Genomic DNA, 27,365 nt, shown 5'->3' with positions numbered 1-27,365 from the left:
GATCATGCAGCTTCAGTATCTCGTCTTAGTCCAAACCTCAAGGGGAGGATTGTAAAGTGTGAGATTTGTCCTAAGGTGTGAGTCAAGGAGAGGAGAGTGGATTTATCCCACATACTGTGGTTGTAGAGCTACTTAAAGCTCATCTCTTGAATCAATAAACAACAACTTCATTTTGCACTACATGCTTGTCTATGGTGAGCTTGTGCTAAGCTAAGTCAATACTCAAGATTGTGTTTATGAGTCCAAGCTAATCCTATCTTGGAACCTAATTCACTTGAGTGATAACCTTGCTTACACACACTCACACACTTGCACCATGTTTCTCTTTCATCCACCATATCTAGCACGATCGAATTCCTGACACTAAACCATACCAAAATCATAGAAACGTGTGGAACACCATCCCCTCACTAAGATACACCTGTCCCAAAGTCTCTACACTCAACACCCTCACTCTAGACCATCTGTAGAAAACGCATATGATGATAGCGCCGGATTTTGGAAATGCCCAAAAATGAAATCTATGAGTACCCAAGTGTAGCTGATGTTGCCACGATTCTAATTACTACTTGAAAGCAAAAAAAAAACATCGTTTGATATACTTATGACCACAAAAAACTTGTAGTAGATACGGGAGCGTGTTTGCTTTGTTCCACAAGGAATGCTTGGCATTTTCATGTAGCTCTCACCGAGCCTAGCACAATGGTGTTGTCGATTCTCCAATGTGATGAGAGAGTGGGGGTAGTGCTAGGATGAAGCTCTCTCTCTCTCTCCTCTCTCTCTCTCTCTCTCTCTCTCTCTCTCTCTCACACACACACACACACACACACACACAATCAACGGCAGCTTAAAACTTAGATTTATGATAAAATTTCTCCTTAAAAAATGACCTAGGTGCCTTATATTCTAAGGCTACCATAGGTTAAGCCTAAAATAGAGTTCTAGGGGTAAAATGGCCTTGTATGTACAATTTGAAAGTGCCATTGCACCCCGGATTTTGTAGCTAGACTAAGTACTCATTAAAAATAATTTTCTTAACCATAATCCATAGCATTTCATAACTCTCAAAAAATAAGGTTTTGTTCATTTATGTCATGTTGTTGACCCACGGATCAACACACACTCAAACGTGAAGTGTTGGAATATGTTCCTACTTCTGGATGTACTATAGCTTTGGATGGATGGACCAATTGTCAGAAGAAGCCTTTAATCAATGTGATGATGATTTGTCTCCGAGGGTCAGTATTTGTAGAAGCCACGGACACGTCCTTGAAGGAAAAAACCATTCCCTCTATTTTGGAGATCTATGAGCATGCCATATCAAAAGCTGAAGGGCCAAGGAATGTGATAGTCATCATCACCGACAATGCAACCAATTATATAGGTGCAGGTATTGCAATTCAAGCAAAGTACATGGATACCATGCGGTGAACATACTATCAATCTGCTTCTAAAAGGTATTGGAAAACTTGACAAATTAAATACTACTTTGTTGGAAGCAAACATAATAATAAATTTCATTAGAGAGCATCAATTTTCACATGCTCTATTTAGAGCAAAGTCGCTAACAAGGCATTACAAATCTTTTGTGCGACTCGGTTTGCTACTGCATATTATGTATTGTCAGCACTAAAAGATGTTCGACATAAATTGGTGGAGACAGTTGACACCCGATGGTATGCATATCTTAGAAAATATCCCATCTACCAAGCTACGACATTAAGAGTTCATCAACTCATCAATTCTCAAGTGCTCTCTAGAGAAATGCGGAAAAGGTTGTCAATATTACTAAACCCTTTGTGGACTTGCTGTGCTTGGTGAATAAAGACTCTTTTTTCTTTGGAAAGGTGTATTGGTATATGTAAGAAGACATTGAAAAGCTCAAGTACTTTTACACTCGTAGAGAAAAAAAAATTCTAGTTTCATGCACATAATCTCGATGGGCACAAATGCACGCGCTGTTACACGATGCAACATTTACTTTGGATCCAAAATTTCAGCTCCATGAAAAATCCTCCAATTCAGAAGTGATGTGTGGTTTCAAAGCACGAGGGATTCACTAGTAGTAATAGGGGGACGCCACCTATGTACAACAAAATTGCCTTTTTAACCCCTATATACGGGATCCTCCTATGTAAAATCTATCCATTTGGCCTTAGAAAACCCCCTTATTGTATACTCACATGATACCATACGGTAACCCTTAGTGAATACCCCGTGTTTCAAAGTTGTGTGCATGCAGCTCTTAGGGTCAGGAGAGGGGAAAGATGCATTTCATCAATGTTTTGACTATCTGAATAGGGTTGGTATGTCTGGTGATCCTTGGCACATTGACACCATCAAAACAATTAGCACACCTATGTGGTAGAGATAATATGGTGGAGAGAAGATATAATTGCAACAAGTAGCTATCAAAGTTTTATATGTTTCTACTTCAAGTGTTAGTTGTGAGAGAAATGTGTCTACATTTGAATTCCTACACACTAAGAAGAGAAATAGATTAAAGACAAAACCAGTCGAGGCTCTTGTATATGTGTTTTGCAATTTGAGATTGTTGCATGCTCCAACCAAGATTGCAATGAGAGAAGCAGAACATTGCTTTGGTATAAAGTAAATGCATGAGGCAGGTTCTATTGGGGTGCAAAGTGACGGTGAGTTAGAGTGGGAGGTGGCTTTAAAATGTTCAGATATGGAAGAATGTTACGGCATAAGCCGCACAGTGCGGTCCTGCAGAGGTCCGAACATTGCGGACTAGGAGTCATGCAGCCTTGGGGGCAATTTTTCATGGGATATCATAAGACAGGATGGGGGTCTGCAACGTTCCCGATCTGCGCTGGAGCAGTGGTTGTATATGGGGGCACACCTGTCTTTGGGATAATGACTAATGTTCACGTTAACAAATACATCATCTATCTTGCACTCTGTGTTCTGATATACATCAATGAGAAGCAGTGTTCTATTTGATGTAGTGTGTCTAATGTAAGACAATGTGCGGGTAATCATTCTCGTTATGCCTATGGCTGCTCCGCGGGCATAGACATTACATATGGCAATCACGATGTGCGATGGGCGGCCTGCGGTGAATATGCATGCGCACTAGGTCGCAGGGTCCTCCTGACCCGATGGATCCAATTTTGAGGAGACGTCGGAGGAGAAGTGGTTTGGAAGACTTCATTTTTTCTACACCACAGGCTGAGGAACATGTATCTCCATCATCAAGTCCAGTGCGTGGTAGACGCATTCGGCGTGTGCGGCGTACTCCACATAGTCAGTCATGTCCTCTTACTGTGCGGTCACCCTCACCTACCCATGTTGCTCCACCACCGTCTCCAGTAAGCAGTTTTGGGGTTTCACCGCCATTGTCCCCCCTCTTATTGTTCGTCAGCTTTTTCCAGGAGGGAGTACAGTTGGGCAAGGGACAACGGCACAGCCTCAGATTAAGTATAGCAGTTTTAGAGGTCTTCCTAAGGAAGACCTGGATGCACATTGTGACAATTCAATAAAGTCTATGGATTGAATCACCCTGGGGTGGTGATTCCTCTTGATCAACAATCCGTTTTCGAACCTAGACTTTCAGGGAAAGCTGCCAAATGGTTTGTCAGAAAGCGTTCTTGTGACAGTTTAGAACGGAAAAGACGGTCCCTCAGCATCTGGAAAATCTTCATACACTGCATCAAAAGCGGCTGCGGTGGTTCAAAGTCTGAAGGAACTATGGTGTACTGAGTGCCCAAATTCAGGACATGCTACTCAAGAGTGTGCAATGAATCAAAAATGGTGTGCGATCTACATGGCCAACACTCACGATATAGTGGAATGCTACTTCAATGGTCGGGGTCGTAGGAGTTAGGATTCTTCTACATGGCACCCACCACAGTCAGTGCAAGTACAAGATCCTGCGGTGGAGATGGCTCATGCTCATACATCAAAAGTGCCCTTTCAAGGAGAAGAAGGGGGACGGGGTCAAGGAGGGGGTCGAGGTCGCGGGAGAGGTGGCCGAGATTCTAATCGATCGAAAACCTGCCTTTTTTGTCTGGGGGATGGGCATTGGCAGTCACAGTATTCAGAAGCTACAAAATCTGATCGAAAGAAGCAGGAACCTACTGCAAGAAAACAGCCTAGTGTGGCTATGGTCCAGATTGAAGGGTTGGAGGAATCAGATCCGGTGGTTTCACTAATCACGCGATTTGGTAAAAATGTGGTCCCAACAACCGATGGTAAGCTTCCGAATTGAATGACTCAAGAAGAAGTACGAAAAAAGACTATGACCTAGATGCCATAGTCAGCACCACCAGTGAAATCATCAGGACCATCGACGGTTGGTCTGGAAACAAACGAAGGGAAAGATAGAAACAAGGAAGATACTAGGGAAGGGGATGATTGGAATTCAAGATGGAAAGAGATCCTCAAATAGCCATTACAAGTATCTTTGGGTTCACTACTGAAATTGGTTCCAAATTTTCATAATGCCTTGTTAAGCCAGAAGTCTAAAGAGCTTAGGGAAGTGGAAATTGCGATAGCTGAAGGCGAGGGGGATGAGTCAGCCCCGTTGCCAGAAAATGTATACCCATATTTCAGAGCTTTGAGTCACATATCATGGTACGTATATTAACAAGGTACTATTAGATGGAGGAGCGGGCGTAAATATTATTACTCAAGCAGCTTGTGAGCGTTTTTGACTCATTGATTGGAAACTTGCACCTTTTGTAGTCCGCATGGCCAATCAAAGAAGAGTGCAGCCAGTCTACTTTCGGGCATTGTTATGGACGTAGCTGGCCTATCTTTTGTTGTTTCTTTGGTAGTCTTGAATATTGAGGATCATAGCCACGATTATCACATTATTTTGGGGAGACCATGGTTAAGACAAGCCAGGGTAAAGCACAATTGGGAGGCAAATATGCTTTCAGTTAAAAAGGGTCGCAGGGAAGTTTGGGTGATGTTGGGAACATGTAGGCAACCCGTTCAGGCAGCATGGCCGGTGATAGCAGAAACAGTCAATATGGTAGAACAATTAGAAGAAGATCAAGACGAACAATTTCTGAAGGCTAACCCAGATTTAGTTTCCTTGTACCTCGCTGACATTTATATGTTTCATCCACGATAGGGGTGCAATAGGAAGCTTGGCCTACTCCCACATCATTGGAGGATATTATTAAGAAGGAACGTGCTTTTGAAGCACAAATGGGAAAAATTACACGCGTGAAGGAAGATGAATTGGAGCAAGTCTTTCTAGGGGAACAAGCGGAATCTCAGCCCATTTACATTAATAAGCAGCTTGAGGCAAGTTTCTGAGAAGACTTGATTAGATTACTGACAGAATTTAAAGATGTTTTCGCATGGAAATATGCGGATGTGAAAGGATTGGATCCAAAGTTTTATTAGCATACTATTAACCTGAAACCGGATGCGGTGCCAGTAAAGTAGCATTCTTATAGGATGAATCTGAATGTGGCAAAGAAAGTTAAGGTGGAAATTGAGGGCGTCTTTTAGAACTAGGTTTTATTACCCCTATTGATAATCCCGATTGGATTTCTCCCATTGTGGTGGTACCAAAGAAAAACAAGGAAATTTGAATCTGTGTGGATTATTGGAAGTTGAATGCAGCTACAGTTCCGGATCCCTTCCCTCTTCAATTTTTGGATTCTATTTTGGATGATGTGGCAGGGCATGAGATGTATACTTTTGTGGATGGGTTTAGTGGATATAACCAAATTAGAATGGTGTTGCGAGATCAACCTTAAACAGCCTTTATCACAGCATGGGGCGTTTTTGCATGCACAATGATGTGGTTCGGATTAAGGAATGCTCCCTCAACTTTTCAAAGGGATACGTTTCAAAAAATTTGGTCCCTATTTGATAGATTTTATGCAGGTTTTTTTGGATGATCTTAGTGTTTTTGGAGCACACCTGGAGCATTTGAAACAATTGCGGTTATATTTTATGAAATGTCGAGAGGTGAAATTCAGCTTAAATCCTCTCAAATGTGCATTTGCAGTCAAAAGTGGAAGGTTATTGGGTCATGTAATATCTGAGGATGTCATCTCCATGGATCCAGATAAAATAGCCGCAATTATGGAAGCGCCTCCACTAGTGAATTCAAAATAGTGTCAAGTTTTTATGGGTCAAGCTCATTGGCATGGGAGGCATTTGCGGTTTGTCGCACATTTCTCGATCCCTATTAATCAGGCAACACATTCTTAGGATTTTGAATGGACAAAGGAATGTGATCTGGCTTTTTGGAGATTAAAACTTCATCTATACAAAGCCCCGATTATGATTCCTCCAAATTGGGGTCAGGATTTTCATATATTCGTGGATGCTTTGAACCGGGCTATTGGTAGTGTGCTGATGTAGGAACAAAGTCAGGGGTGGTTCTGATCTGTCTATTATGCTAGTAGAATATTATCATCCGTAGAAATGAATTATTCAGTGACAGAAAGAGAATGTTTAGTGATGATCTATCCAATGAAAAAATTCTGGCATTATCTGCTGGGCCATCGAGTTTTGTTTCATGTGGATCACTCGGCTCTTTTATATCTGGTGCACCAGCAGAATTTGACCGACAGATTGGCCAGATGGGTGCTCTTGTTGCAGGAATTCGATTTTGAGGTCATACATCGTCCAGGAGCCAAGCATGCCGTGGCTGACTACCTATCCAGGTTAGATTCTGGTGAGCCGTCGACGGGGGTAGCTGATGAATTTTCGGATGCATCTTTGTTTTTAACTGGAGCTGTTGCAAATGATATGGCAGTTACACAACCACCAAGGGCCATACCCAGCATTCCATGGACTTGGTATGAGGAGATGTTTCATTTTCTCGATAGTGGAGAGATTCCTTCATTCTTGTCAAGTCATCAAAGGAAACGGATGGCTATCAGAAGTAGGAACTTTGAGATTATTATGGGGAAGCTCCATTATTGCACGGTCGCGGAGGTCTTTCTTCGATGTGTTCTACCACAAGAACAAGAAGCGGTTTTGGAGGAAGTCCATACTGGCATTGTAGGGGGCCATTTTGCAGCCTTGATCATGGCTAGGAAAGTTCTACAATCTGTATTATGGTGGCCTACATTGTTTCAGGAAGCGAGAAGTTATGTACAACACTGTGATGTGTGTCAACGATTGGAACAACCCACTAAAATGTCCAGAATGCCTCTTCAGCCGATATTGCCGTTGGAACCCTCTCAAAAGTGGGGATTGGATTTTACTGGGCCTTTTAAACCAGTGGTGGTAGCTCACACGGATAATAAGTATATTTTGACAGCCACGGATTACGCCACCAAATGGGTGGAGGCATGGCTTTTGAAGGATAATACTATAGTTTTTGTGGCTGGGTGTTTATATAAGAATTTTTTTTCAAGATATGGGTACCCTATTGAGCTGGTTAGTGATCGGGGTAGCCATTTTTTGAATAAGGTGATGGAGAGAATGCTACGGTTTTACTTTGTGTTGCATAGTAAATCTTCTCCATATTACTCTCAAGCAAATGGGCATGCGGAATCCACTAATAAGAAATTGGTTCATATTCTAACAAAGTTAGTGAATATGCATAGAACATATTGGGATGTGAAACTTCCTTCAGCATTATGGGCGTATTGGACAGCTTACATAGTGGCGACAGGATTGAGTCCTTTCAAATTGGCATTTGGTATGGAGGCAATTGTTAGGAAATAAGACGTAGCTAAATAGATAATTGAGTAGATTACTTAATGGAGAGAGACAGATTTATATACACGAGATTATAGAGTAGAGAGAGAGAGAGAGAGAGAGAGAGAGAGAGAGAGAGAGAGTACACACGATATACGTGGTTCACCCAATGTGGGCTACGTCCACGGGAAAGCAGCCACTCAATGGCTTTAGTACTTCAAAACAAGAAGTAGTTTACAAAGGGATTATACCCTTAATGGAGCTCCCTCCTTGCTTCACTCTCACCACCTCACACTCACCTTGTTGCATCAACTTCACACTATGAAATGTGTGTAGAAATGGCCTCCTTTTATAGGCCAAAAGGGCTGCCCTCTCTTATGAGAGACAACCATGTGTAGCTGCCCTTGTGCGAATAAGTCCAAATCGGACCCTCCAATCCGCCCATGTGTGGCCGCCCTTGAGAAGACAAGTCTGCTTTTGAATTCGGCCACCGGCCATTGAATTCAGCCACCGGCCACCGGCCATTGACTTCTGACCACTGGCCATTGACTACTGGCCACCGGCCAACCGATCGGTTGTTTTCCGACCACTTTCCGGCCGCCGTCCGGCCATAATATTCCGGCGAAAAAGAATATTCCGGCGAAAAAAAGTCTCGGGGGCCTCCACCCCTGAGGCCTTTAAAGTTGCCCCTGATTCTTGTCCATGAAAATTTTGGTTTCCGGTGAGTGATTTTCCTTCACGCACGATGGCTTCTCCTCATAATGGGGGCCTTACAAATGTGCGTTTTTACCACAGAAAATTACAAAAGGGTAAATCAGGCTCCATACTTAACAATCTCCCACTTGGAGACTGATCTCCAACCCTGTGACTGCTTTCCATTCTGGCTTCTTATCCTTGAATGCCGATTGAAGATGAGCAAAAGCTCAACTTCTCCTTGTTGACCACCTTTGTAAACATGTCTGCAGGATTTTCACTTGTATGCACCTTTCCTAGCTTTAGTTGTCCCTCTTCCAAAAGAGTGCGTATGAAGTGATATCTCACCTCAATGTGCTTTGTCCTTGAATGAAAGGCTGAGTTCTTCGCAAGATGGATAGCGCTTTGGCTATCACTGTACAAGACACAATTGTCTTGTTTGAATCCAAGCTCTTCTAAGAATCTGTGAAGCCACAAAATTTCTTTGCTTGCCTCCGTCATTGCTACATACTCTGCTTTCGTGGTAGAAAGTGAAACCACTTTCTGCAGCTTTGAAGCCCAGCTTACTGCTGTGCCTCCAACCGTGAACACATAGCCAGTAGTGCTCCTTCGAGTATCTTTGTCACCTGCCATATCTGCATCAGCATACCCTTCTAGAAAAATATCAGTTCCTCCAAAATACAAATCATTTTTTGTTGTCCCTTTTAGATACCTAAGTATCCACTTCACAGCTTGCCAATGCTCTTTACCTGGGTTGTCCATGAACCTACTCACAACTCCCACTGCATGTGCAATGTTTGGCCTTGTCCAGACCATAGCATACATTAGAGAAGCTACCGCTGCAGCATATGGAACTTTAGACATATAGGCTATCTCCTCTTGTGTCTTTGGACACATATCCTTCGTTAGTTTAAAATGACCAGCCAAAGGTGTAGAAACTGGTTTTGCATTTTGCATTGCAAACCTTTCTAGTACCTTCTTGATGTAATCTTCTTGAGATAGCTTTATTGTCTTCTTCGTCCTGTCCCTTGATATTTTCATACCAAGTATCCTCTTTGCAACACCTAAATCTTTCATTGAAAAAGATTTGGACAGCTCCTCTTTTAGGTCTTTGATGTCCTGCATGTTAGCACTTGCAATCAACATGTCATCAACATACAACATTAGGATGATGAATTTCCCATCTCCCAAATTCTTCGTGTAGACGCAGTGATCCGAGTTGCATCTTGTGAATCCATGATCCAACATCCATCGATCAAACTTCAAGTACCATTGTCTTGATGCTTGCTTTAAACCATACAAGCTCTTCTTTAATTTGCAAACCATTTTCTCCTTACCTTTTACTTCATACCCCTTTGGTTGAAGCATGTAGATTTCCTCCTCTAAGTCACCATGAGGGAATGCCGTATTTACATCCATTTGCTCGATATTTAGATCATGAGCAGCCACAAGGCTTAAGACAAGCCTAATTGAGTTCATTTTTACAACAGGAGAAAATATTTCATTGAAGTCAATACCTTTCTTTTGAGAAAAACCTTTTACCACAAGCCTAGACTTGTACCTTTTCTTCCCACCTTCTTCTTCCTTTAGCTTGTACACCCATTTGTTTTGAAGTGCCCGCTTACCTTTAGGCAACTCAACCAACTCCCATGTTTGGTTGCGATGTAGTGAGTCCATCTCCACTTGCATGCTCTTCATCCATTCTTCTTTGGATTCATGTTGCATAGCTTCTTCATATGATTCCGGCTCTCCAGAATCTGAGATCAAGAGATGGTTGAAGGAAGGAACAAACCTTTCTGGAGGTCTACTTCCTCTTGTAGATCTTCGGGGAATAGGTTGAGGCTCGTCATTTGGTTGACGTTGTTGCACATTGTCACCGTTTGCAGTCCTTGAGTCTTCACCGTCCTCAAGCTCCATGTACTCATCACCTGTTTCTTTTGTTTGTTTTCTTTCCAAGTAATCTTTGTACATATTTTGTTCGTAAAAATTATATCCCTACTCCTTAAGATTTTACCATCTTCAGGATTCCATAGGCGATACCCAAAGTCTCTTTCTCCATAGCCAAAGAAGAAACACTTTTTGGACTTTGCGTCTAACTTTGATCTTAGGCTTCTATCTATGTGCATGAAAGCCTCACACCCAAACACTTTGAGAAATGCATAATTCACCGGTTTACCTGTCCATGCCTCTTCTGGAACTCCCCCATCCAATGCCGTTGAGGGTGACCGATTGATTAAGTACACAGACGTACTTACAACTTCCGCCCAAAGCTCAAGCGGTAGGCCTGCATGTAGCCGCATGCTTCGTGCTCGTTCCATGATTGTCGTGTTCATCCTTTCCAAAATCCCATTTTGTTGAGGTGTCCTTGGGGTTGTCCTTTGCCTCCGAATGCCATTGCTAGCACAAAAGCTTTCAAAAGCTTGGCTGCAATATTCGCCTCCATTGTCGGATCTGAGGCATTTAACCTTGGTACCTGTTTCATTCTCCACAAAGGCTTTCCACCTTTGAAATATGGAAAATACATCGGATTTATTCTTCATGACATAAACCCATGTTTTTCTAGTCGCATCGTCTATGAATGTTACATAGTAAAATGAGCCACCAAGTGATGGTGTACTTGCAGGACCCCAAACATCAGAATGAACCAACTCAAGTTTTTTTACTTTTTCTTTCATTTCTTGATTTTTGAAATTTTACCCTCTTTTGTTTACCATAAACACAATCTTCACAGAACTCTAAGTCCACTTCTTTCAAACCTGGTAGAAGCTTCTTTGTTTGAAGGATTTGCATTCCTTTGGCACTCATATGCCCAAGTCGGTAGTGCCACACCGCACTGTCAACTTCTGTAGTTGCTGCACAAGCTGAAGGTTGCGTGCTAACAGTACACAAGTAAAGTGTACCGACATTTTCACCCTTGGCAACCACCAAAGACCCCTTTGAGATCTTCCACCGTTTGTTTTCGAATGCAATGTTGTGACCTTCATCGTCCAATTGTCCTGTAGAGATCAAATTTTTGCGAAGAGAAGGAACATGCCTAACATCTTTAAGCTTCCATTCATTTCCGTTAGCAGTTTTGATAGAAACTGTACCTTTGCCGACAATCTCACAAGCTTCATCATCTCCCAAGTATACATACCCAAAATTACCTTTGGTGTAGTCTTGGAAATGTTGCTTGCGTGGTGTCGCATGGAATGAAGCCCCGGAATCTACTATCCAGGAATTAGACACATTGTCTAATGAGAGAATTAGAGCATCTTGCTCTACTTTACCTGCCACATTGGACTCCGATGTTGGCTTGTTGTCTTGAGACTCTGTCTCCTTCTTCTTCTTGGACCAACAATCCTTCTTGACGTGGCCCTTATTTCCGCAGTTCCAACATTCAAGAACTGACTTTGTGCGTGACTTGCTCCGCCTTGAGCGATCACGACCCTTTTGGTTTTTGAACCTCTCCTTAAGCCTTCCTCTTGTTTCCACTGATAGTGCAGCACTTGATGATTCTCCTGTGCTTCTCCTTCGCATTTCCTCGCTTAGGAGAACACCCACAACATCATCAAACTTAAGAGTATTTGTGCCAGAGATAGAATTACTTACATCCATCACAAGGTTGTCCCAACTATCCGGTAGAGATGATAGTATAAGGAGAGCTCGCACTTCGTCATCGAAATTGATTTTCACTGATCGAAGTTGACTTATGTTTGTGTTAAAGTCATTTAGGTGTTCTGCAACTAAACCATTCTCTGCCATCTTTAGATTGAACAAGCGCTTCATAAGAAATACCTTATTGGATGCCGATGGTTTCTCGTAGAAGTCGTCAAGTGACTTCATCAAGTCCTCCGTGGTCTTCATCTCCGAAACATTAAAGGCCACTGTTGACGCCAAGCTTAACCGGATTGTTCCGAGTGCCTTTCGATCAAGGACAATCCATGCTTCATCTGCCATTGTTGCGGGCTTCTTCGCAAGACCGCCTAGTGGCAAATAGAGGTCCTTCTGGTAGAGATAGTCTTCAATCTGCATCTTCCAATGTTTGTAGTTTTTGTCGTTGAACTTCTCAATCTTGAGCTTCCCTTCCTCCGCCATAACTCCCACTCACTTCAACGAATCCTTTCGTTGAGATAATTTAGCTACGAGCAAACCTTGCTCTGATACCAGTTGTTAGGAAATAAGACGTAGCTAAATAGATAATTGAGTAGATTACTTAATGAAGAGAGACAAATTTATATACACGAGATTATAGAGTAGAGAGAGAGAGAGAGAGAGAGTACACACGATATACGTGGTTCACCCAATGTGGGCTACGTCCACGGGAAAGCAGCCACTCAATGGCTTTAGTACTTCAAAACAAGAAGTAGTTTACAAAGGGATTATACCCTTAATGGAGCTCCCTCCTTGCTTCACTCTCACCACCTCACACTCACCTTGTTGCATCAACTTCACACTATGAAATGTGTGTAGAAATGGCCTCCTTTTATAGGCCAAAAGGGCTGCCCTCTCTTATGAGAGACAGCCATGTGTAGCCGCCCTTGTGCGAATAAGTCCAAATCGGACCCTCCAATCCGCCCATGTGTGGCCGCCCTTGAGAAGACAAGTCTACTTTTGAATTCGGCCACCGGCCAGTGAATTCAGCCACCGGCCACCGGCCATTGACTTCTAACCACCGGCCACTGGCCATTGACTACCGGCCACCGGCCAACCGACCGGCTGTTTTCCGACCACTTTCCGGCCGCCGTCCGGCCATAATATTCCGGCGAAAAAGAATATTCCGGCGAAAAAAAGTCTCGGGGGCCTCCCCCCCTGAGGCCTTTAAAGTTGCCCCTGATTCTTGTCCATGAAAATTTTGGTTTCCGGTGAGTGATTTTCCTTCACGCACGATGGCTTCTCCTCATAATGGGGGCCTTACAAATGTGCGTTTTTACCACAGAAAATTACAAAAGGGTAAATCAGGCTCCATACTTAATAGCAATTACCGTAGTGGAGCATGTAGTTCCGAGTTTGCGGATGCTGATTGCGGATAAGCTGCTTCCGAAAGATTTCGTAATTTATCGATTGGATGTTTTGCAGGAATTAGATGAAGAGCGATTGTGCAATTTTGCAGTGTTGCAAGATCTGCAGTCCAGGCGAAAGAAATGACTGGATCGCCCTAAAGCACGGTAATTTTTACGGGGACAGATGGTCTTGGTATTTAATGCTCGTCTTGGGAAGATGCCTGGGAAGCTAAAATTACGATGGTCAGGACCATTCAAGATTTTGAAAGCATGCGGAACCACTTCTTTTTATTTGGCGGGTTTGCGGGGGGATGTGATTTCTGTGCCGATGAATGGATTTTGATTACGCCATTATTTTTCACCTACCTTAATTCAGTGTCCCTTTGCTGTGGTACAAGAGCTGGAAGCCGCCTTAATCATGATGGGGAATTCTTTTGCATGCAATCTTGGAAAGCGGGAAAATGGCAATGATAATTGTGACACCGTGGCACGCCCTATTTTGAGAACTATGTTAAGTATGGAGCCTGATTTACCCTTGTAATTTTCTGTGGTAAAAGCGCACATTTGTAAGGCCCCCATTATGAGGAGAAGCCATCGTGCGTGAGGGAAAATCACTCACCGGAAACCAAAATTTTCACGGACAAGAATCAGGAGCAACTTTAACAGCCTTGGGGGCGGAGGCCCCCGAGACTTTTTTTCGTCGGAATATTCCTTTTCGCCGGCATATTATGGCTGGACGGCGGCCGAAAAGTGGTTGGAAAACAACCGGTCGGTTGGCCGGTAGTCAATGGCCGATGGCCGGTGGTCGGAAGTCAATGGCCGGTGGCCGGTGGCCGAATTCAAAAGCAGACTTGTCTTCTCAAGGGCGGCCACACATGGGCGGATTGGAGGGTCCGATTTGTACTTATTCGCACAACGGTGGCTACACATGGCTGTCTCTCATAAGAGAGGGCAGCCCTTTTTGCCTATAAAAGGAGGCCATTTATACACACATTTCATAGTGTGAAGTTGATGCAACAAGGTGAGTGTGAGGTGGTGAGAGTGAAGCAAGGTGGGAGCTCCATTAAGGGTATAATCCCTTTGTAAACTACTTCTTGTTTTGAAGTACTAAAGCCATTGAGTGGCTGCATTCCCGTGGACGTAGCCCACATTGGGTGAACCACGTATATCGTGTGTACTCTCTCTCTCTCTCTACTCTATAATCTCGTGTATATAAATTCGTCTCTCTCCATTAAGTAATCTACTCAATTATCTATTTAGCTACGTCTTATTTCCTAACAGCTGGTATCAGAGCAAGGTTTACTCGTAGCTAAATTATCTCAAGGAAAGGATTCCTTGAATTGAGTGGGAGTTATGGCGGAGGAAGGGAAGCTCAAGATTGAGAAGTTCAATGGCAAAAACTACCAACATTGGAAGATGCAGATTGAAGACTATCTCTACCAGAAGGACCTCTATTTGCCACTAGGCGGTCTTGTGAAGAAGCCCGCAACAATGGCAGATGAAGCACGGATTGTCCTTGATCGAAAGGAACTGGGAAAAATCTGGTTAATCTTGGCGTCAACGGTGGCCTTCAATGTTTCGGAGATGAAGACCACGGAGGACTTGATGAATTCACTTGACGACTTCTACGAGAAACCATCAGCATCCAATAAGGTATTTCTTATAAAGCGCTAGTTCAATCTAAAGATGGCAGAGAATGGTTCAGTTGCAGAACACCTAAATGACTTTAACACAAACATAAGTCAACTTCGATTAGTGAAAATCAATTTTGATGACGAAGTGCGAGCTCTCCTTATACTATCATCTCTACCGGATAGTTGGGACAGCCTTGTGATGGCTGTAAGTAATTCTATCTCTGGCACAAATACTCTTAAGTTTGATGATGTTGTGGGTGTTCTCCTAAGCGAGGAAATGCGAAGGAGAATCACAGGAGAATCATCAAGTGCTGCACTATCAGTGGAAACAAGAGGAAGGCTTAAGGAGAGGTTCAAAAACCAAAAGGGTCGTGATCGCTCAAGGCGGAGCAAGTCACGCACAAAGTCAGTTCTTGAATGTTGGAACTGCGGCAAGAAGGGCCACGTCAAGAAGGATTGCTGGTCCAAGAAGAAGAAGGAGACAGAGTCTCAAGACAACAATCCAACATCGAAGGCCAATGTGGCAGGTAAAGTAGAGCAAGATGCTCTAATTCTCTCATTAGACAATGTGTCTAATTCCGGGATAGTAGATTCCGGGGCTTCATTCCATGCGACACCACACAAGCAACATTTCCAAGACTACACCAAAGGTAATTTTGGGTATGTATACTTGGGAGATGATGAAGCTTGTGAGATTGTCGGCAAAGGTACAGTTTCTGTCAAAACTGCTAATGGAAATGAATGGAAGCTTAAAGATGTTAGGCATGTTCCTTCTCTTCGCAAAAATTTGATCTCTATAGGACAATTGGATGATGAAGGTCACAACATTGCATTCGGAAACAAACGGTGGAATATCTCAAAGGGATCTTTGGTGGTTGCCAAGGGTGAAAGTGTCGGTACACTTTACTTGTGTACTGTTAGCACGCAACCTTCAGCTTGTGCAGCAACTACAGAAGTTGACAGTGCGGTGTGGCACTACCGACTTGGGCATATGAGTGCCAAAGGAATGCAAATCCTTCAAACAAAGAAGCTTCTACCAGGTTTGAAAGAAGTGGACTCAGAGTTCTGTGAAGATTGTGTTTATGGTAAACAAAAGAGGGTAAAATTTCAAAAATCAAGAAATGAAAGAAAAAATAAAAAACTTGAGTTGGTTCATTCTGATGTTTGGGGTCCTGCAAGTACACCATCACTTGGTGGCTCATTTTACTATGTAACATTCATAGACGATGCGACTAGAAAAACATGGGTTTATTTCATGAAGAATAAATCTGATGTATTTTCCATATTTCAAAGGTGGAAAGCCTTTGTGGAGAATGAAACAGGTACCAAGGTTAAATGCATCAGATCTGACAATGGAGGCGAATATTGCAGCCAAGATTTTGAAAGCTTTTGTGCTAGCAATGGCATTCGGAGGCAAAGGACAACCCCAAGGACACCTCAACAAAATGAGATTTCGGAAAGGATGAACACGACAATCATGGAACGAGCACGAAGCATGCGGCTACATGCAGGCCTACCGCTTGAGCTTTGGGCAAAAGCTGTAAGTACGTCTGTGTACTTAATCAATCGGTCACCCTCAATGGCATTGGATGGGGGAGTTCCAGAAGAGGCATGGACAGGTAAACCGGTGAATTATGCATTTCTCAAAGTGTTTGGGTGTGAGGCTTTCATGCACATAGATAGAATCCTAAGATCAAAGTTAGATGCAAAGTCCAAAAAGTGTTTCTTCATTGGCTATGCAGAAGGAGACTTTGGATATCGCCTATGCAATCCTGAAGATGGTAAAATCTTAAGGAGTAGGGATGTAATTTTTAACGAACAAAATATGTACAAATATTACTTGGAAAGAAAAAAAACAAAAGAAACAGGTGATGAGTACATGGAGCTTGAGGACGGTGAAGACTCAAGGGCTGCAAACAGTGACAATGTGCAACAACATCAACCAAATGAGGAGACTCAACCTATTCCCCGAAGATCTACAAGAGCAAGTAGACCTCCCGATAGGTTTGTTCCTTCCTTCAACCATCTCTTGATCTTAGATTCTGGAGAGCTGGAATCATATGAAGAAGCTATGCAACATGAATCCAAAGAAGAATGGACGAAGAGCATGCAAGTGGAGATGGACTCATTACATCGCAACCAAACATGGGAACTGGTTGAGTTGCCTTAAGGTAAGCGGGCACTTCAAAACAAATGGGTGTACAAGCTAAAGGAAGAAGAAGGTGGGAAGAAAAGATACAAGTCTAGGCTTGTGGTAAAAGGTTTTTCTCAGAAGAAAGGTATTGACTTCAATGAAATATTTTCTCCTATTGTAAAAATGAACTCAATTAGGCTTGTCTTAAGCCTTGTGGCTGCTCATGATCTAAATCTTGAGCAAATGGATGTAAATACGGCATTCCCTCATGGTGACTTAGAGGAGGAAATCTACATGCTTCAACCAAAGGGGTATGAAGTAAAAGGTAAGGAGAAAATGGTTTGCAGATTAAAGAATAGCTTGTATGGTTTAAAGCAAGCATCAAGACAATGGTACTTGATGTTTGATCAATGGATGTTGGATCATGGATTCACAAGATGCAACTCGGATCACTATGTCTACACGGAGAATTTGGGAGAAGGGAAATTCATCATCCTAATGTTGTATGTTGATGACATGTTGATTGCAAGTGCTAACATGTAGGACATCAAAGACCTAAAAGAGGAGCTGTCCAAATCTTTTTCAATGAAAGATTTAGGTGCTGCAAAGAGGATAACTGGTATGAAAATATCAAGGGACAGAACGAAGAAGACAATAAAGCTATATCAAGAAGATTACATCAAGAAGGTACTAGAAAGGTTTGCAATGCGAAATGCAAAACTAGTTTCTACACCTTTGGCTGGTCATTTTAAACTAACGAAGGATATGTGTCCAAAGACACAAGAGGAGATAGCCTATATGTCTAAAGTTCCATATGCTGCAGCGGTAGGTTCTCTAATGTATGCTATGGTCTGGACAAGGCCAGACATTGCACATGCAGTGGGAGTTGTGAGTAGGTTCATGGACAACCCAGGTAAAGAGCATTGGCAAGCTGTGAAGTGGATACTTAGGTATCTAAAAGGGACAACAACAAATGCTTTTTATTTTGGGGGAACTGATATTTTTCTAGAAGGGTATGCTGATGCAGATATGGCAGGTGACAAAGATACTCGAAGGAGCACTACTGGCTATGTGTTCACGGTTGGAGGCACAGTAGTAAGCTGGGCTTCAAAGCTGCAAAAAGTGGTTTCACTTTCTACCACGGAAGCAGAGTATGTAGCAATGATGGAGGCAAGCAAAGAAATTCTGTGGCTTCACATATTCTTAGAAGAGCTTGGATTCAAACAAGACAATTGTATCTTGTACAGTGATAGCCAAAGCGCTATCCATCTTGCGAAGAACTCAGCCTTTCATTCAAGGAAAAAGCACATTGAGGTGAGATATCACTTCATACGCACTCTTTTGGAAGAGGGACAACTAAAGCTAGGAAAGGTGCATACAAGTGAAAATCCTGCAGAAATGTTTACAAAGGTGGTCAACAAGGAGAAGTTGAGCTTTTGCTCATCTTCAATCGGCATTCAAGGATAAGAAGCCAGAATGGAAAGCAGTCACAGGTTTGGTTTGGAGATCAGTCCCAAGTGGGAGATTGTTAAGTATGGAGCCTGATTTACCCTTGTAATTTTCTGTGGTAAAAGCACACATTTGTAAGGCCCCCATTATGAGGAGAAGCCATCGTGCGTGAAGGAAAATAACTCAACGGAAACCAAAATTTTCACGGAATATTATGGCCGGACGGCGGAATATTCCTTTTTGCCGAAATATTATGGCCGGACGGCGGCCGAAAAGTGGTCGGAAAACAACCGCCCGGTTGGCCGGTGGTCAATGGCCGATGGCGAGTGGTCGGAAGTCAATGGCCAGTGTCCGATGGACAAATTCAAAAGCGGACTTGTCTTCTCAAGGGAGGCCACACATGGGCAGATTGGAGGGTCCGATTTGGACTTATTCGCACAAGGGCAGCTACACATGGCTGTCTCTCATAAGAGAGGGCAGCCCTTTTGGCCTATAAAAGGAGGCCATTTCTACACACATTTCATAGTGTGAAGTTGATGCAACAAGGTGAGTGTGAGGTGGTGAGAGTGAAGCAAGGCGGGAGCTCCATTAAGGGTATAATCCCTTTGTAAACTACTTCTTTTTTTTAAGTACTAAAGCCATTGAGTGGCTGCTTTCCCGTGGACGTAGCCCACATTGGGTGAACCACGTATATCGTGTGTACTCTCTCTCTCTCTCTACTCTATAATCTCGTGTATATAAATCCGTCTCTCTCTATTAATAAATCTACTCAATTATCTATTTAGCTACGTCTTATTTCCTAACAAACTATTTGTGAGCGGTTTAGTGCATGCTGTCAATGCTTTATACTACCTTCACGATTTTTGCATCACGCTCGCAAGGTGCTCCTGTCTCATCTCTTGCTGCTTCTGTGTCTCTTCGCCACTGTGATGGCTTCTCTGTAGCAATGCATTCCCTTCAATCCAGTGCAGCATCTCGTGCTTCGTAGAGTGGATGCTTGGATACAAGATCTGCGCCTGCGAGTGTTTGCCAACCTTGATTGGCAAGGAATACCTGTCCACCCGCAGGCCACAGCGTTGATTGAGAAACTCACTACCAGGAACATGGTGCAGATTAATAACCAGCAAATCCAGTTGAAAGCTGAGAGAATTTCAAGATGCTGTTGTTTGCCCAGTGATGGAGTGGTGCGAGCATCGCATGTGATCCCTGCTGTTTGCAAAGGTTGAACAAGAGTTTGGCTTGAAAGTGAAAGGAGATTACAAGCTATCAGGGCTTACAAGTATAGTGATAAGGGATTCCTATTGCTAATTTCTTGAGGCAATCGGACTGCAAGCCAAAACTTACACAATCTCGGCCAAAGCACGAAATGTTTTGCATTCGGCCAACTTTGGTCCAATCCCATGGGCAACGATTATCAGGGAGAGGTTTCTTGCAGAGTTCCAACGAGTCAAAGCATAGATGGGGCACAACACCCCAACAAACACGAAAGTCGGCTAGCTACTACTGACGCTAATGTTTCCATTGAGAGAAGTTTTTCCTCTCACAGTGTGCTCTCTATGTCATTTTCAAGATGATAGATTTGTAGTATGGGGTACTTCCACACCCCTGCCACAAACTTAGAGTCAGGAAGTGCCAGAATTGTGGGTGACTCAAACTCCTGCTCCTATTGTGGGTATGCTCAGAACATGGACTATAGTGGTAGCCTCTAATGCACAGGAGATGGCCACTGCAGGAACATCGAGCCGGAAGCGAGGTCGGGAGGAAACCTTGTTTTCCACACCACCTCTTGCTTCGATATCCACGCTGCCAGAAGATTCCGCTATTGCGCGCTGGCGATGCAGAATGCAGGAAAGGGCGGCACCCTCTACTCTGACTGGGACTAGCTTTGCGGGGCTGCGGAGATTTCCTCGCAGCTAGGTATTTCTAGAATTACTAACACAGCAGTTTCGACGGAAGGTACCCTTCCCGTAGTTTTTCCCTGGGAGACGACGACCACAAATCCATCTGCCCAACTCCAGGCCTCCACGCGTGCGGCACTTTTCTGCAACGGCTTGCGGAGTCTATCCGTGGTGCCTAGCCAGCGCCCACAACCGAGGCACGAGTCACAGAGCTGGAAATGCAGGTAACCGCATTGCAGGCTAGCATCCCTAGTTTAACCAATCAAAATGATGAATTATCTGCGGCAACTCAGAGACAAACTGAAGAAATACAGGCACTCAGGGGGGCTAATTCTGCGTTTGTAACTTCTATTCAAGATGAATTGCTCCAATTGCGAACACAAAATAGCCTTGCCAATTATTTAGCATCTCATTTGGGTGATGTGATGATCAGTATGAATGACCTGGATGCCTTAGAAATGGAGATGCAGTAGGACCTCCACAGTTTTCTGGAGAATGAACTATAGAGGTGGAGAACAAGGTTGACGGCTGAGGTGATAGCGCAACAACCAACTCAGCAGGTTGTGATGAGGCAACCTAAGCCATCTAACACTGACAGAGGTAAGAATGTTTTTCGAGAAGGTTTTGATATTGTTGATTGGGTGCAAGCTACAGAAGATTGTACTGAGGCCCAGGCTCATGTCTCTCGTTTGCAGTAGCGAGTGATACATCTTCTGCGTAAGAAGCGGCGCAGGTTATGTTTTTGGGTGGAGACTTTGGCGCATTCCTTCTCCCTCAGTATTCCACCATGTCCTCCTTTTTGGCTTGCACTACATAGATATCTATCTCAATATTATCCTTTGCATACACCTCTTGCTCCTTTGTCGTAGGCACCTCAGTCTATTTCTTTGCCACAACAATTTATTCCAAGGGATCCTTGGCGGAGCACACTGAGATTGATCCACATCTTTTGGCCGAGGTGCATCGAGCTCATCGTGAGGATTTTCAAGGGTTTGGCTACATCGACATTTCTTCCTCACTAGAACAGGTTGAAGAACAGCAACCGGAACCTTCCAACCGGAGGGGCTAAGGTGTGGGTTCGCGCAATCCACCATGCATGCTAGGTGTTACGACATAAGTCGCACAGTGCAGTCCTGCGGAGGTCCGGACATTGCGGACTAGGAGTCATGTGGGCTTGGGGGCAGTTTTTCAAAGGATATCATAAGACAGGATGGGGGTCTACACAGTTCTCGATGTGTGCTGGAGCAGCGGTTGTATATGGAGGCATACTTGTCTTTGGGATAATGACTAATATTCATGTTAAAAAATACATCGTCTATCTTGTACTCTATGTTCTGATATACATCAATGAGGAGCAGTGTTATATTTGTTGTAGTCTGCCTTATGTTCTGTCTTCTTGTGTTCTGCTGATTGAATAATGTAAGACAGTTTGAGGGTAATCATTGCCGTAATGCCTATTTCTCCTCCGCGGGCCACTACAAGAGGTTGTGTGCTCTTGTGACGCTGTTAGCGACGGAAATACACTGGGTTTTTATAACCCCCGGCGTCGCTAAAACCGTCGCTAATAGCGTCGCTACGAGAGCGACCGCTATATGCGTCGCTATAGGCGTCGCTATAAGCGTCGCTATATAGAGACGCATATAGCGACGTTTACACAGGAGTCTATAGCGACGGTCATAGCGACGCTACAGAGCCATAAATAGCGACGGTTATAGCGACGCCCGAGAGAATTTTTTTTTGGTGACAGGGCATTGAATGCCCTGCCACCCATCAACCATATTGTACTTGATTCACTTTTTTAAAAAAGTGCATGGGTAGATAATAGACCCAAAATAGTCACCCACAAGACGCATTGTTTGCAAAATTGACAAGCGTAAAATTGACATGAATTGATTGGCAAATGTAATAATGACAATTGTACAACATCATAGGCATAAAGAATTGATTGGCAAAATGAACTGTGGTGACAAATGTAATAATATACATGGTTCAAAAAGACGTATAAAATCCGTCTCATGATACATAAGCTATGAGAAACCCTAAACTAATGTTATCTAGCTACGGCTAAACTGACGTCGTCTAGTCAGACGTCTCATCGCATCCAAGCGGCGTATCTGTCAGATTCTGCAAAAAAAGACAATAAGACAGCTTTCAGTAAGTATAAACATATAACGACATTTATAAAACAATACAAAAAATAGAAAAGAGTAAACCCTAATACTAACCATGCCGCCGCGAGAACTGAGAATGTCCATCAGGGCGTTTAAGCCCTTCCTGCCTGCGTACTCGCACTCGTACGGTGTGGGATCACGTCCTGTCATCGACCACTATCAAAACATACAAAGATTTCATTATGTTAGAATTAAAAAACTCATAAACCCTAAACTATCGAACATAAAGAGCAATGCGGAAACACTTACAAAATCGGCCTCAAAGGATGCCCATCCACCGCTCCCCAAGTGGTGCGAGCTCCCTGCCTCTACTCGCGCTCTGGCTGCATCCTTTTGTTGCTTCCACTTGTCGGGATTCTCGCGCGCTGCTTTCTTCGCATTCTTCCAATCTGGCCTGTTCCACCCATGCTTGATTGCTTTTTGCACTTTGGAACGCTTGTGTTTGCAGTATTCGCGCATTCGAATCTTCATCAAGTCTTCATTGAAGCGCTGATCCCGTGTTGGAACGGGAAACTCATCATGAAGTATGCTGATGACTCTGTTTTTTAAATCACTTGGTACTTCACTCCATTTGTTTAGTATGTAGTGTCTAAACAGCTGAGAGCAAAGACCACGCGTGCGTGAGATCACCTTCTTGCCGTCATCATCCATGATGATGCCGTCGCTGAAGTCGACGGAGTAAGGCAAGCCCTCTGGACGGTGATGCGTGAACCTGGGTGTCCTGGCAGGGGTCTCTAGCGGCGTGTCGATGGGGGTACGGACGTCAGGTGTCTCCACCGGCGTCTGGGCCCCGAAGCGAGGAGTGTCGAGTGGGGTGGCTCCTAGCGGAGTAGGTAGAGGTGTGTAGCTGCTAGGAACAGTCAGCCGTGCAAAACCTGGCGTAGATGGCGATGCTGTGGCTGGTGTGGGGGCGGGCAAAGAAGGGGAGGGTAAAGAGCCTCGTCGAACACGAGGCGGTGTGGAGGCATCAGCGGCGGAATCCCCACAACAACCGCCACCGCCACCACTAGAGCGCCGGTGTCTAGCCGAGTGTGAAGATCGTCTCGTCGACGCCGAAGCTTCGGAGCGCGCCAAATGCTCCGAAAGAGAGGGAGATGCGGATAGAGTAGGAACGCGCGATGATGCGCCAGAGCGATGACGCTCCACCTACCACTGTCTCTGTTGCGGTGACAAAGAAGAAAGAAACTCCTCATCATCCATACCTGCATTAAACACAGGAATATTTAAACTTAATATTGAATGAATAGAGTAGACAATGACGCAAAGACCATTAAATACAATGACGTAATGACGCATATAAATACAATGACGCAATGAATTGAGTGATAGAAGAGGCAAGTCGAAAACTCAGAATTTTCAATCAAAAGATGTGAGTGCGAGTAGAAAAGAGCGTTATACACCATGGAAAGTACTTAGAGAGCCAGAGCTTTTACAACACGGAGCAAAATTGTTCAAATACAATATTTGTGGCTTTAAGAGATCTCTCTCTCATCCTCGCATAACTCAGCATAACTTCCTATATCTATATAGAGCTCTCCGTTTAAACACATATCCTCTGTTTCATTTTGTACCTCCTCTGCATGCACACCATATAGAGTAGTAGCATCTTGATGCTCGTCTGGCACCACCATAGCCGCTTCTTATTGAGCATCTTCTCTGATCTCCTCCATTGATGCCGTTGTGATTGGCACATGGTAGCCTTCATACGTCCTTGCACTACGAGGGGCTACCTCTATGATGTACCACCAACTTGATGTAGACTTTGTAGGATGAAATATTACCTGCCAGAGCCACATAACTTACATGAGAGCTGTCACGCACATAACTTGTAAAAGGGGGATGTTAACTATTTACATACTTACTTGTTCACGATGCTCGGGTAGTACGAAAGTGTCTCTTAGGTCAGTCCATTTCTTAGTAAAATCCACCTCAAGAAAACCAGACTCTCCTCTACGCACAGTAGCGTTGCGACCCTCCATGATTATCTTGAACCATTGCACGTCGAACAAGTCGACAAAAAATCCTCTGTAATCGATCCTCAAAATCTCTTGTAGCGTGCCGAAGTAAGTGAGTTCCGCCACCACAGGATCTGCATCAGAGTAACGTCGTCGACTAGACTGTTCAAATTTTGCCATGATTCCACAATCTTGAGTAAAACGCTTTTTGTCGATCCGTTCCACCCTAAAATGTCGACCTTTACACCATGTTGCTGTGTATGACTTATACTACAACGAACAAAGATTATGAGTGGCCGTTCAAACGTTTAGAAATAAAGTCACTAGCTAGTCGTACATTGCAAACTTACCTTGGTCGCGCAACCCCGAGAGTACTCCCACTCTTCCTCAGTCACTTCGTCACCGCATTGTTGTGCGCTTTTCAATTGGTTGTGCAACCATCTTAAGCTCATGAATGTTGGTAGGCTCTCCAGACCCATCGGATAGTGCATCGGTGGTCGTCTTCCCCGTCTCCACTCGATTCGTGCCCTTTGTCGCTCTTGCTTTGCATCCTCATATTGTGAAATCCACTTTTGCATCACTGGATTGTGAAGCATGCAAAATCGGTTGATTTTAGCCTCTAGATCTTCCGTCATCTTCTTCTCAACACTGAGATTGCACATGACAATCCCAGATATGCGCTCATCATCTATGGTTCGCCATAGCGTGTCCCGGGCTTTATCAAATCCGTCTAGCCACTCTGCAATGTACACTAGGGACTCTGATACCAACCAACCTTCTGCCATGCTACCCTCCGGATGTGCCTTTTGACGCACATATCCCTTAAGCGTTTTCATGAAACATTCTAAGAAGAACATCCATCTGGAATGAACTGTGCCAGCTATTTCCACCTCATCAACTATGTGAACAAGAAGATGCACCTATATGGTTAGCATGGTAGTAGGAAAATGTTTCTCAAACATGCACACAAGCTCCGCAGCATTTAGTTTGGGGAATGGTATGGAGTCTACGTTGATCTTCTTTTGTGAGATCCATTGCACCAGCTTTGCAAGTTTGTAGATTGTGTTACGGATGTCGAGAGACAAACATCCCTCAATGGCAACCGGTAAAATAAACTGTAAAGTATGTGCAACAATGATATTAAAGTCCACATTTTATGCAATGATATTAAAGTCCACTATGAACGTACCTGACACATTTTATGCCAATCGTGTGACTTCAAACCGGTAAGCTTTCCTTCTTTAGTAAAACACGTTCGGAGCGAGTGCATTACGCCAGTGGGGGTCCGCAAAGATCAAATGGTCTCTTTTACTTTGCATTCTTGGGCTCCTGTGAAAATCCATGGTGCTTTAGGGAGTTTTATCGATCCATCAGACGCTGTTTGCGGCCAATATTGCTCCATATGATCCACATTTCTAAGGTCAACTCTGGCTCCCAAAGTATCTTTCTTGCCGGTCAGATGGTCCCATAGTAGATTACCCACATTCTTGAATATGTGCATTGGATCGAGCAAGTGATTGATCATGAGTCGGGGCCAGTATGGTAACTCGTACCATAGAGATAGTCTCTTCATCCCTGGAGGCAATCCGTCATCGCACATCTCCTTCTGCTCTAACCATGCTTGTGTAGACATCCTTGGTGGCTCTCTTCCCAAAAAGCCGTCGCGTAACACATGATTCTCTGGAAGATACGCTTGATGACCTTCGTAGATTTGCTTCTTCAGTGAGGGCGCCCTACGTGCATTCAGTCTAGGTCCACATGTGACACATGCTCTGTATCCGCTTGTTTGAAGCCCTGCATGTATACACATGATAATAGATCAACTATGGGAAAAAACAAGATTTACAGTGTCTGAGTGAGGAGTGTCAATAGATCACCTGAGCATTCTGTTAGCCCGGGATAGTCATGCATGGTCCACATTAGAATGCCTCTGATCAAAGCATTCCGTCGTCCTGTGTGCCGGCTCATATCCACCACCTCTATGCCAATCCACAATTGTTGTAGCTCTTCCAATAGTGGACGAAGATACACATCCATATTCTCCACTTTATATCGCCCTGGCACAATCAAGCTTAGCCATAGGTGCCCCTTCTTCGTAGTCAACCACGGGGGAATGTTGTAGTTGACGATGACAACGGTCCATACACTGTAAGATGTTGATCTTTCACCAAATGGATTTACGCCATCCATAGCCAGGCCTACGCGCAAATTTCGAGCTTCCCTGGCAAAATCCGACCATGTTCCATCTATATGTTTCCAGGCTACGCAATCTGTAGGAATTCATAGCACACCATCCGAAGATTTATTCTCCTCATGCCATGATGCTAGGGCGGCCATGGACTTACATTCGAAGAAATGCTTGATCCGAGGAAGCAGAGGAAAATGTCGCAAAACCTTTTGTGGAATTTTTGTCCCGTGGAGATCTACTCGATATCTTTCGAATTACATTTCGGACACTTCTCCATGTCTATGTATTCCCCTCTGAAAAGAATGCAGTCATTAGGACAAGCGTGGATAGAATTGTAATCCATTCCCAGGTTTCGCAAAATCTTTCTTGCTTCATCTCAGGAATCTGGCAGCACATTGTCAGCTGGTAGTATGTGCTCTTTAAGAAATCTACACAACATAAAAATACGATACAGTCGTGTAAAAATCTATCAGATCATTATACATTTAGAGTTTTATTAAAGTAAACTAATTGTAATAGATCACTTGAAAAGCGTTGTGACGCTAGTGTCACTCCATCCAAACTTTGCCTGCATGTTGAGAAGAACCAGGAGTGCTTTCAATCTAGACATGCATGCTCCA

The 27,365-nt window shown here is 43.7% G+C and overlaps 1 protein-coding gene across 1 annotated transcript; it reads left to right on the top strand.

Annotated features, from left to right (window-relative positions):
• The first annotated feature begins 6,414 nt into the window (after nucleotides 1-6,414).
• On the top strand, nucleotides 6,415-13,461 carry LOC147464594 (uncharacterized). Its single transcript, XM_086511876.1, has 2 exons — nucleotides 6,415-7,047; nucleotides 13,393-13,461. Exons 1-2 carry the CDS (start codon nucleotides 6,415-6,417, stop codon nucleotides 13,459-13,461), a joined length of 702 nt encoding a protein of 233 aa, XP_086368002.1.
• Nucleotides 13,462-27,365: the final 13,904 nt, after the last annotated feature.

Source organism: Adiantum capillus-veneris, chromosome 1 (assembly GCF_014529385.1).
Source record: "Adiantum capillus-veneris isolate H3 chromosome 1, ASM1452938v2, whole genome shotgun sequence".
In the NCBI taxonomy this organism is placed as follows: Eukaryota; Viridiplantae; Streptophyta; class Polypodiopsida; order Polypodiales; family Pteridaceae; genus Adiantum; species Adiantum capillus-veneris.
This window is presented reverse-complemented; position numbering and strand designations above follow the sequence as displayed.